This window comes from Podarcis erhardii, assembly GCF_964252035.2.
Source record: "Podarcis erhardii genome assembly, chromosome: 6".
NCBI classification, from domain to species: domain Eukaryota; kingdom Metazoa; phylum Chordata; class Lepidosauria; order Squamata; family Lacertidae; genus Podarcis; species Podarcis erhardii.
This window is the reverse complement of record NC_138510.1, coordinates 26,254,783-26,267,038: the sequence shown is the minus strand read 5'-3', so window position 1 is coordinate 26,267,038 and position 12,256 is coordinate 26,254,783. Positions and strand designations below refer to the sequence as shown.

Genomic DNA, 12,256 nt, shown 5'->3' with positions numbered 1-12,256 from the left:
TTCTCTTTATTGTTTGATATATTTATGTACCACATTATATGTTAAAGATAGATTTTCTGATATACATTTTTCATCTTTTTTACCACAATTACACCACACATACATTGGAAACAGCTCCACAGATCTGGTAGTTGCACAGAATGGTTTTTTTGTGTGTGTTTTGTTTCATATCCAGAATACTTTTTTTCAAATCAAACAACTTGATTTTATTTTATTTTGCAATTTAGAAATAAAAATGACCCAATCCAGAACTGAACTCCCAAGTATCTGATCTCAGATGGAGGTCAAGGAAGGTCAAAATGGGAAGCGCTGGTATTGGACATGAGTTTGTATGGAAGTATTAAGCAGTCCTTACTAGTTGTTTTAATATACAATGTAAACACTACAGCTTTTGTGGCTCATCATTGGTCACTGAAACCATTTCAACTAGTTGCTCATACAATCCAAATCTTGCATTAAGTTTCATCAGGTCATTATGTTGCCCAGTTTCCCAGCACAAGGATCCCAAGAGACTTGGGTGCCTTTTCTTTTTTTAAAAAAAAAAAAAAAAACAAGACTGAATTGCATAATACTTGCAGAAATATTACCAGCAAACCTCTCATTATTTCCAAATACAGAATTTCATCTTCCTTATAAAGATAAGAGTTTTTAGACTAGTGAATGAACAGGACAAGGAAATATTTCAAATATTTTCTCTCTGATAATATCTAAATATATATATATATGAGTCTTCTTAAGTTTATTTAAAAAGTCTGCTGGGCTAAGCGTTTGATCTGGAAACTTTGCTTAACGTTCTGTGATAGAATTTCTTGGGTGTACTTAACTAAAACAAAAAAAGAAAGAACAACATTTCTCCTTTGATGAGGATGCATAATCATTTGACTATGTGGATGTTCTGTGTGATTCTCTCTCAATCCCTCCCTTTAAGTGCAACCAGCTCAACTCATCCTTTAGTCTTCTGTATTGGTACTATAAGCCTCGATGAGGCCTTCTAAAGAGTGAATGAACCCAGACACACTGCATATACCCCCTATTACAAAAATGGCCACATCAAAGAAGACATGGTGCCACAAGAGCTTCCTCCACAAGAGCTTGAGGTGGAAGAGGCTGGGGAGGAGGAAACAGAGGCCTGCACCTGTGAGGCTCCCGGTCAGGCCCATCAGGAGGGCAAAATGAGGGACATAAATGGCCATCAACAAGGTAAAAACTACAAGGGCACACCTGAGGGTGAGTCCCCAGGATTTGATCCTGCCATCACCTCCATAGCAATTAGGGAAGAAGGCCCTGGCTCCATCTTGGAAGAGGGATCTCTCCAGGACCTCCACAGCTGCAAAGAATGGCAATGGGTAGGACAGCAAAGCTTTGGCCACCAAGAAAAGGTTGACGACGGCCCTAATGGTGGATGGCAAGTTATCTGTGATGACTTCCTTTGTCTCGTCGGCCCAAGTCAGGTAGGCAACCAAGGCAAAGAGTCCCTTCAGGATGCAAGCAGCTATGTGAGTCCAGTTCATCATGCAGTGGAACTCCTTAGGGTTCTGCATGTTCCCTTCTAAGGAAGGCAGAAAGATCTGAGAGGTGTAGCTGAAGACAATGATGCCGATGGAGATGGGAAACTTCTTCACGTCAATGTAAAACTTGACTTTGTCCCATGCCCAGTCGCGGGCTCTGGAGAGGCAGTAGGCAATGACTAAAATGTTGATCACAAAATGGGCCAAGGTGCAGAGCAAGCTGAACTTGGAGACAGCCTTGAGGTTCTTCAAGAAAGCACAAGGAAGGAGCACAGCTGTGGCAATGATGGACCATGATTTCTGAGAGACCGGCAAGGTTGGGAAGCTGTTGTACATCAGGTTGCCACTGACCACCACATAGAGGATGCAGGTCATGACCAACTCTATGATCTGAGCCACATTCACAATCCTGCCCCCAAGAGAGGGGAACCTGGGAGCACAGCAAGCATTCGCAATGTCCACATAGGAGTCTCTCACCCTGACTATCTCCCCATCTTCGTTCTCTTCATAGAGACAGGCAATGAGGATTTTCCCAGTGTAGCAGCAAACCACTGCTGCAAAAATAATTAAAAAGAGTCCTAGGTATCCACCATGGAGTATAGCATAGGGCAGGCCAAGGACAAACATCCCCTAAAAAGAGACAAAATGGAGACTGTGTTGCTCAGTTTTACTTAGCACGTGACAACTCGGGGGGGGGGGGTGGAGGTGGAAGGGACAGAAACAAAATGCAAGGGCCTGTTACCCACCCCCACCCCTCCAATCTTCCATAGAATGAAATAAAAATCAGGACAGACCCCAGAAAGAAATAGCATACTTCACTTTTCTGCATGTAATAACTCTTAAATGTTTGAATGTAATCACAGAACCTTTATTTAAGGTGGCGGTGGTGAGGATTCTGTCATTTAAATTCTGTGGTTTCTTTCTTTTTAAAAAAGAAAAAGTTGTATGCTTTGGAGAGGGGGGGAGCATAAATAGTTAAATATTTAAAAGCTTTTTAAAAAACCAGTTAAGTAATCCAAAATGTCGTGGAATAAATTTCAATAAATCATCGTCCTTGCTTGCAGAGGCTTTTTGTTTTTTTAAACTCACATTAAGACTGCAATCCCTAACACACTTGCAAGGCAGTAAGCCCCATTGAACACCATAGGATTTATCTCTAGGTGAGAATGCATTGGATTCACTGCATTTCTTTAAATGGCTTTTGACCCTTTTTCCTTTGACTGGGTTTTTATTTTTTAAAATCCAAAGCATTGAAGCAATCTTGAAAATATCTCACACAAAGAAGTGGCTGGCAGCTCTCAAATTCATTCCCTTCTTTGAAAATTGAAAGGATATGTTTTGAATCAGTAGCGAACACAAATATTCGTAACTCTTCCCCTTCCCCTTGGTATCTTATCTTGTTAAGACTGTAAGCAGCTGGCTCAATTTGCTGCTCTTTTAAAATAAATAAATAAATAAATTGTACCTAGTACCTGGTGCAATATCAGACAGAATAATAAAGTTTTGGTGTTTCAAACTGCTTGGAGTTATAATCTGAGGATCAGAACAATTCCTTTCCTCTCCTCCCCCCTCCCAAATATGCGATTCTGCAATGAAACATTCGTTAATTCATTATTGCAAATGTAAAATGCCCTGGTTTAAGCTAGAAGACATTCCCATTAGGTTCCTTATGCAAACTGAAAACCAGTTCAGCCAAATGAATCTAGTCCTATGGCTGGACTGGTTTAAAAGCCATATTGGGGAATCGTTACAGAGGGCATTTTTAGAAGCAGTCTTGATAATCGAAGATTCCTCTAGGTATCAAAAAAAAAACTCCGCCACATTTTCAAATAAGAAAACATTTTTTTACAAAAATTCGATTTGGCTGTAAATTAAATTGAATTTTATCAGACCTTGCAATAAATTGGACAGGGAAATATTTTAAAATATCAATAGACAGTCTTGGGGAGTCTCGCATTCCGTTTCCAGCCTTTTAATACGCAACGAAAATCGATCACAAGTATGGAAATGCAACTTTATCTTCCTAAGAAGCATTTCCTGATCAATTAGTACTTTCCTCCTTTCGGATCTGAAGCATATCCGATTGAAACCGAATAACACCGGGATGTCATTTCGTTACATCGCATTTTTTTATTGTCTGTAACAGGAGTTCTTGACTTTATGCACCTGCACTTTTGAACACACAAAATTAACTCTTTAAAGGAAAGTGGGGGCGGGGGGGGGACTCAGTGAGATTGTGCAGTTTGGTTTGAGAGATTAAAACCAGGAACCGTCAGTTTAAGTACTACGATGCAAAAAGACGTTAATGTATAGTGTCTCTGTGTGTTTTTCCATTTACTCCTTAGGCGAGTCACATTCCAAATGCGCGGCTTTCTCTTTTTATTAGCTGAATGGGCAGAGGAAAATTAATACAGACTCTGAAACGCCTAGGGGAGGAGGGAACAGGCTCTCCTGTTTGGACCATCTGTTGCCTTGGTTATGTCGAGGTGCGGAGTCGAGCCAGAAGCGGTGCTATGCACCAAAACAAAACAAAAAAACACCGAATTGAGGAGGAAAGAAAGAAGAGGCAGAAGGGCCATTCGGATTTCGAGGTGCATACCCGACACCACAGTCTTTTTTGTTCTGTAACAATGTCTGCGTTTTGATTTCTCAACATGAGAAACATGGATTAACATCATCACTGCAGGAATAAGATGGACCGAATTGAGGTGGGGAGAGGGAGGAGGGAAGAGAGAGAAAAAAGAGAAGGACAGAGAGAGAGAGACTGAAGTGGGGAGAGAATTCTTTGGCCATTCTTTTAACTGACCTAAAAAGAGAAGTTGTTGGCTGCTGATGCGTGTGATGCGATCTTAAGTATGTGCTCCCGAATCGCGACCTAACCCCTAATCCTTGAATGTCCCGGCCCCAGTTATGTTATGTGCAATCACTCATGTGCGACGTGGTCTCGGGAGTCCACACGTTCCTAGGAGAAGTAGTTTGCACTAGGTGGTCCGTTGGAGGTTCCTCCACCGCCTCTAAGGTCCTATGAGGGCAGGGAGCGTGAGGGCAGGGCGCAGCTGAGCCGCATCTGCGACGGAATTCGCTCCAGGGCGAACCATGATGCGCACGGGCCCCTAGGAAGGAGGTAGGGGGGGAGGAGGGCGTCCTGACTCTCTGCAAGGCAGTGGCAAGGCTCTGCCGCCGGTTCCAAGGGAGCCAGGACCCCGCCCCACCGAATGAAGAGCAATGGAATTGGGGGAGGGGGGGAGTTGCGTTACCTGGATGGCGTTGGTGACATTCCAGCCGGCTTCCCAGGCTGTGATCCTGGGCTTCCCTTGGCCGGACAGCTCGGAGCAGACGCCTTCGTCCTTGGAGGCGGACGGAGGCAGGGGCCCGGTGCCGTCCCGCTGGTAGTGGATGTCCCCTTCCAAGGGCGGCTCCCCTCCTTCCTCGCTGCCCTCGGATTTCAAGATGTCCATCTGCAGCCCTTGCCGGTGCTCGTAGTCCAGGTCATCGCAGTGCACGAAGCCCACCGCCTCCTCGTCCGTCGCCGCCTGGAAGCCCAAGCGGGCGAACACCCCGCTGACTTTCGCCTGAGACTTGTTCGAAACCGAGGTGGCCACATTGGAGATCTTGCTGCGGATTAGCGTCGCCATGATGCTGGCTCTGGCTGCGCCTCAATCGGGTGTGTGTGTGTGTGTGTGTGTGTGTGTGTGTTGGGGGCGGGGAGAGAATCAACACGCTCCCAAAAAGTAAGGGGAGTTGAAAATTTCAAGTTTAAATTTTAAAAAAGGGGTTGGTGGAATTCTGCGCCAAGCACGATCCAGGCTCCGCTCGTGCGCTCTTGCCGACGGTGGCGACGCGTTTTAGCAGGGCGCTATCTCCACTCCCGGATGGAATTGGACCTTCTCCTCCTCCGCAGTGTCCCTTGGACCATGACACCACTCAGAGGGTCCACCTTGGCGCCTCCATATGAGCCTGTCGCCTTCTACCTGGTGCATGAGGGGAGGGCAGGGCAGGCAGGGCTGCGGGGTGGTCGTGGGGGTGTCTGCTGCTTGGATGCCCGGCTCGCCTCTCCCAAGAAATCTCCTCGTCTACCTCTCTCCCCCAGCCTCCTCCTCCCTCCTCTTCTTCTTCTTCTTCTTCCTCCTAAGCAGGAGAGAGGCGGGTGGGTTGTCTCTCCAGCCTTAGCGGTGCCAATGCAATGCAGAGAAGCCTGGGGGTGGGGGGAGGGAGGGACCAAGGGAGAGAGAGAGAAAGGGAAAGAGAGAGAAGAAGAGGGACGTGCGATGATCACCAGATTGCCAACGCAAGCCTTTTGCTGTGCACAACACGTATCCATCCCCACGCGTTCATCTATCAGGAGGAAGGGGAGGGGGGAGCGGGACGAGGAAAGGTTTGCTGCATTTCTGGGGGAGGTACTGCAAGTCCCCACCAAAATCTACTCCCCCCCACCCCTTTTCCTACTCCAACAGCAACTCCCACGCCTCAGAAACACTGCGGATGGAAAGGAGGGGGACACGATTTAAATTCTACATGGTGTTTCTGTTCCTTTCCAAACCTGGTTCTCAGAATGCCACAAAACCCAGCCTAGGGAGCCCCTCTTCTCTCCCCCCCCCCCCGCGCCGCCCACCTTCACCCACCAACAAAAGGCAATCATATCCATGATGGATATTGCTAGGGAAAGGATCTTCCCAGCTCGCTGGACAGATTTATCTCTCCCTCCGCCCAATAATATTTGTGGATCATCTCTCTCGCTCCGCCGCCCCCCCCCTTGCACACACACACACACACACACACACACACACACACACACATCCCCACCCCCCGCAGATTAACAGTGCCAAAATGTGTGGCAAGAGGTACGGGGAGTAAGGACAGAAAGTCAGGCCTAAAAAGATGGAGAATTTATTACGCACAGAGGAGAGACAGGGAGATTTTCGCTGCAATCCTAAAACTGGTAGCAAGGCCCATTGAATTCCATAGGACTTCATTCGTAGACGACAAGCGTAGGATGGCACCTGCTTATCCTTTTGCTTCTATGACGTGTAAAGCGAGTGTAAACCCCAAAATGGAATAGATTTGTTTGTTTTTCAAAAAGCCTGTTGCTATTACAGAATAGATACAAGGGAAGCCTTCACGTTCATATACCTAATTCATTTCTTTTCGGTATGTCTGTTAGATCTACAAATATGTTCCTCTTTGGGAACCCCAAATGATGGTCTCATAATTTTATTACCTGGTAATCTGATACCATAGGATGAAAAACTGAGACGCCATTTCTTTTTGCCCGATGTTTAGAGAGCCCTTAGCACCTTTAAAATAAGGCAACAAGCTTCGCCGATTTGCTAGCTTACAGGGGAGGAAAAGGGAAATGTCGATCCCAGTCAAGCACTTTTACAAAGTCGTGTTGTTCAGCAATCTCTGGTTTCTCGTCTGATTGGTCCGACTCCCCTACCCCGCTGTCCCACCACTCACTCTTCATTTAATATGGCTGTTAAATGTTCCTAAAATAGCATCTCGCCTGTAGTACTGACGTAATGCTCTTTCTGAATTTTATTTGCTGTTTCCTTTGCGTGATCCGAATCGTTCCCGAATTTTATTTTACAGCGGATCGAAATCGCATTGTAAAACCAGAAGGAAGCTGGAGGAAAGGAGGACGAACAAGGCTGTGACGTTTCTCGAAAGAGGTTTATTATAGTCGCAGGAAATCGTAGCCCAACTATGTTACCTTGTCTGGGGTTCAAAAGAGCCGGCATTCCTAGCAGGATTCGGAGAGCTTTTGCGCAGACACAAATCCCGGTGGTGGCTTGAAAAAAGAAAGAAAGAGAAAAGACTTCCAAGTAAAGATGGCGCTTCTAACTACAAATCTTAAATCGGTGGGTTTATTTTGCGCTAAAGGAAGCGGCCTCTGTCGCCAATGTTGTGAGTGAGGAAGGTCAAAATGAAACCTTTCTTGCCAAAATTACACATACTTACACAAACACACACCCCAATTTCGAAGCCGAGTCCCGCCGTTTAGCAAAATCAGGCTTCATCCTGGCTTTGGAGAAGGAATTATCACATATCGTTGCACAAGTAGGTCGAGAAAGACAAGCCCTGGAGTTGCCCGCCCCCCTCGCTCCATATTTAGAAACATACAACATGCGTCTGGCAAAAAGGAAGGATCAATTCGCAGCCAGGTTTTAATTTCTATTGCAGAAAACACACACGGAAGGTAATGTCACCCAGCTCACAGCGCGCGCGCACATCCACACACCTGCCTGGGACTCAAGTTTACTTGGAACCCAAAGAAAGATCATTAAAGCGCTTGAGACGTTGCTGTTGTAGCTGCATTTAAACCCTAACTTCTTTTCGAAGGAGCTCAAGGTGGCGAAAATGGTCCTCCTCCTCCTGAATTAATCTTCATAACAACCTTGTGAGGTAGGTTAGTCTGAGAGGCAGTGAATGGCTCAAGGTCACCAAGCCAGCTCTATAACCGTGAGGATTTGAACCCTGGTCTCCCAGGTCCTAGTACAGCACTCTAACCACTACACTACACTACACTGCTACCTTCCGTACCCTTTCCCTACCATTTGTCGATATCTATGCAGCCGATCTCTTTGAAGCAAAATCCCCGGAGGTTTGGTTTGTCGCTGTCGTATGTTTTACAACTGATTCTCGTACGAAGTAACACTGAAGAGCCCGGATGAACCTCAACAGGGATGTGTGGGATAAACCCTAACGGGCAGAACCAGAGCAATATCATGAGCACCGAACTAGACAACTGAACATCCCCTGCTTCTTAGGCTACTAAACAGACCAGAATGAATGCCATTTTAACTCCCTTTTGGAATATATATATATCTTGCTCGCTTGCTTTGCATCTCAGCAAAGGAAACAAAATTCTGACCCTCTGCACACAAAAATCTGGATAGAATTAGCAAGATCTGCACATTATTGTGATTTTCATTATAAAGGCAATATTTTATGTGAGCCGTTTTAGATAGACCTTCTTAAAACATGGGCGCCCGAAGGCGTAACAGAGATTTTCTCAATGAGACGAAAAGCAGTCAGATCAAACAACGAGCAGCCTTTTTGTTGTTTGTCTGGTCTGCAAAAGGTCATGGTCGGCCGGCTTCCTCGGAGACGACTATTTGTACATTCTAAACGAGGGAAGCCCCATTGTCTTCATTAAGCTTTTCTTGTTTTTGATGACGTGGGTGTCCCCCAACCTCCTCCCTCCTCCTAAAGAGCCCCGGCTCTCGCGTGCACTGATATCCCACCTCCCACAATATCATCCTCGCAACGCTATTCCCAAGACCAAGGTCCAACCAAACCGGTTCCTGGCTGTTTTTTTTCCGTTCCAACAGCTCTTTCATAGCCTCCGGAATTTTGTACAGCCTACTGCACTAATTAAATAGAGTTATATAGTTATCCTTTAAACGACTATACTAACCAGAACAGCGTCTCGGTATGAAAATACACAATATACCCTGGAATGGGTTTCAGGATTACATCTTGCATTTAATCTGCCACATTTCATCCTAAAAACAATCCCCAAAGGTCTCTCTTTTTAACACCCAGTTGTTTCAGTGGATTGCAGTCATTTCAGGATCTTTCCTGGATGCAAACACCTAGTCCCCGTGAAATCATTATTCATTAGTTCATTCATTCAAAGGCACGCTTGGATCGATGCATCGTTGTCTTCCTCTGCTGGTTTTGCTCCGGCCCCATCCACACGCGAAGCACACACGAAATGTTTATTTGGATTTAACCTGATTCGCTTTCTGAGATTAACGGGCTGCAATCACCCAGAAAAGTTGCTTGGGGGCAAACCACCACACTGACAAGGGAAAGGGAAAAGCTAAATGTCAAATTTACTAATAAATCTGTTTCTCCCGAATTAATTTATCCGGAAGTACTGCTCACTCCTAATAGCCTTCAAAAGGATTCAAGAGGATTTCGCATTATCATCTCTTGAGTATACATCTTAAGTATACATCAAGATTATCATGTCCTTAGCCCGCTCCTAAACGAAAATACAGCAAAAGCAAATCCACGCACGCAGTCTCCCACAACCGATTGCACATTCTTTCATACTGTAAACTCCCTGGGGCAGAGAACTGCCTTTTTGTTTGTTTGTGAATCTGCAAAACGCCACGCACATTGATGGCGCCAAATAAATAAATACATAAATATCATCAGAGAGATGCCTGTGTGAAACACACTTCACACCAATCAGATCCCACGGACAAGTGTTTTCATTCATATCCGTTGTGAAGCACAAGGGTCCCCCGCCCCCAGTGGAGCAGTTCACACGTTTAGAGGCTAGTAATCAAGCGACGAGAGAGGTACATCACTGACGCGTTCTTTCCAGTCAAACTGGGTTTGAAATGGGATGGTGCCAGTCCCTAAACGATTCTTCTTCGATTTGGATCCAACGGGATCTGAAACCCACTTTTCAACGCGCGCGTTTTGAACTCTGCGCCGGGGAAAGGAGTCAGGGAAGGAGACGAGACGCCCCGCCCCATTTCGACGCCCCAAATGCGTATTTCCTTCCGAAGATGAATTGCTCAAAAAGTTGTCTTCTTATGGGCGTTAGTTTGTAAGGTGTAGCTAGATATCGCTCTGTGCATACTTTATAGCCTTAACAACTTGGAGAGGGCGGGTGGAGAGATAGGAACAGCTTTTCATTTATCGGTTTCTTTTTAAACGCCCCCCCCCCAAACTCCTGAAGATTATTGTCTCCTCCCGGGAGGGCAAGGTTTGATTCGGAATTCAGCAAATTCGGCAGCGAAGCAGTCGACCTCGTAGGGCGATTAAAATTGGCCAAGCCGGTGCGCCGCGAGGGGCACGAAACTAGACCGCTGTCCATCGGCTGCTGCGCGTTCCTCAGCCTGTCGACAGCCAGAGGAAGAGCCAGGACTTCTTTAAAATTCAAGATATCTCAAGGACTCCTCCTGCACATACACACGCACTCACAAACACAGAGACAGTCAAACACACACGCGACACAAGGAGAGCTTTATAACGCGCCTGCAGTCCGCGTGCCAGGCTTCCACTGGAAGACCACGGCGCGGCGCGGCGCGGCGCGGCGCGGCTCTTCCAGCGGATTCCGCCTCGCGTGCCACCCCTGTCGGCTGCATTTCAGGAGAGAAGCGGGGAAAGCGCCTTCTTCGATTGCCCGATGCTCCCGTTCGCTCAGAATCGGTGGGGCAGGGTCTCTGGGAAAGTGTGCCCAGGACTGCAGCCAGAGCATTTCAGACTTTTGAGAAAAAGAGAAGGAAAAAGAGGGGAGCGGGGAGGAACTGGTTCCCCTCTGAACACAGAAACACATGGACAAAAGGGAGGGAGAGCGGGAGGGAGACGATCTCCTGTTTGACAGGGTTGCAGCTAGCAAAAACGCCCCCTAGCCACCCCGCCGCTTTTCATACTATACCTGCCAGCCCTCGCAAGAGTACAAAACTTTCCGATAGTCCGATGCCGACAAAAGAGGTCCCTTCTGTCGATGGATTTCGGTGACACGCGGTCACCGTCATCGTCAAATCACACGCACGCGCGCGCTCTCTCACACACGTTTGGTCCTGATCTCACCGAGAGCGTTTCACTGGAAATGTCCCGTGAAAAGCGGGTCAGAAAGAGAGAAAGAGAGAAAGAGAGAGAGGGAGCGGGAGAACTAAAAAGGAAAGAAGGAGAGAGGGGTGGAAGAAAGATGGAGAAGGAAGAGAGAGAGAAAAAAAATGGATCAGGAATAGAGAAGCAGAGAGGGAAACGTGCCGGTTACCTAGGATTCATCTTTGCCTGCAGATCCATCGTTCCATATGCAAGAGGACAAGGAATGAGGGGTTGAAACAGCGGAGAGAGGGAGGCGAGGGAGCGAGCGAGCGAGTGAACGGACGGATGGACGGATCACCACGTCACTGACGCGCGGTAATAATTATTCCCACGGAGGGTGATGGATGAGAATCTTGTCCAAAGGTTAGCAGGTCTGGAGCGTGTGCTTCTGATGGCCAAACAATTTCAGAATGGAGCTAGAGAGAGAGAGAGGCAGGCGAAGACCCGCTGGCAAACCCTTTCGCTTTCCCAAGCAGCGAGACGCGCGCGCCCCCGCGTATGTCAGAGAGCAGGGCGGTGGGGGCTGTGAGTACCTAGACACGAGATAGCTGGAGGCTTTTTTGTGGAGCCTAAACCAGGTCAAGGAAAAAGATGTGCCGTTTCCCTTCGTTTCCCACCCGCCCCCGCCCCCTCTTTAAGAGGACGTCACGTTTTTCACAAATCCAGAGCTCGCGTATTTATTCCTGGAAGGGGTTCGGAGAGGAACACCCTGACTCAGAGATTTCTTCTTGAAACAGTAAATCCCCCTCCGAGCCCCGCCAGAGAGCCGTCGTGTTGCAAAGGGCAGGGCGATAAGCTGCCGTCCAAAGGGTTAAACGGCTTTGCCCTTATCTCCTCGGAACAGGCAGCGTTTTGCACAACCTGCATTAATAACAACCCCCGCAGAATAAAGCCACCAAGCACTCAGATTCTCACGGAGAAAGGATGGATAGAGGCGACGGGAATAATGAGGTAGCCTGAGCTCAAAATATTGGACTTTCAACACTCGACCAGGACAGTTTTGATAACTCCCCTGAGGCCGCTCCGAACGTCCACTGCTTCCTCTTAGGCTTTCCTTTAAAACGACAACTCCCTTTTTTACAACTGAGCAAGAGTATCAGATTTCCTTTTTAAGGCAAGTTTCTAGTTCTCATGATTGCTAACAAATGTTCAGTGAGTGCTGTCCTAGGAAG

General features: G+C 47.0%; 1 protein-coding gene across 5 annotated transcripts; it reads right to left on the bottom strand.

The window, feature by feature from the left end:
• Positions 1–543: 543 nt before the first annotated feature.
• SLC32A1 (solute carrier family 32 member 1) lies at positions 544–11,620 on the bottom strand. Of its 5 annotated transcripts, XM_081866852.1 has the most exons (4): positions 11,254–11,620; positions 7,219–7,296; positions 4,766–5,703; positions 544–2,138 (listed from the first exon to the last, which is right to left on the bottom strand). In XM_081866852.1, the coding sequence occupies exons 3-4, from the start codon at positions 5,141–5,143 to the stop codon at positions 951–953; spliced, it is 1,566 nt and encodes a 521-aa protein (XP_081722978.1). In that variant the 5' UTR covers positions 5,144–5,703; positions 7,219–7,296; positions 11,254–11,620; the 3' UTR covers positions 544–950. The 5 variants fall into 5 exon arrangements, with proteins under 5 accessions (XP_081722978.1, XP_081722981.1, XP_081722979.1 ...); XM_081866855.1 differs by lacking the exon at positions 7,219–7,296; XM_081866853.1 differs by lacking the exon at positions 11,254–11,620 and having other exon boundaries at positions 7,219–7,682.
• Positions 11,621–12,256: the final 636 nt, after the last annotated feature.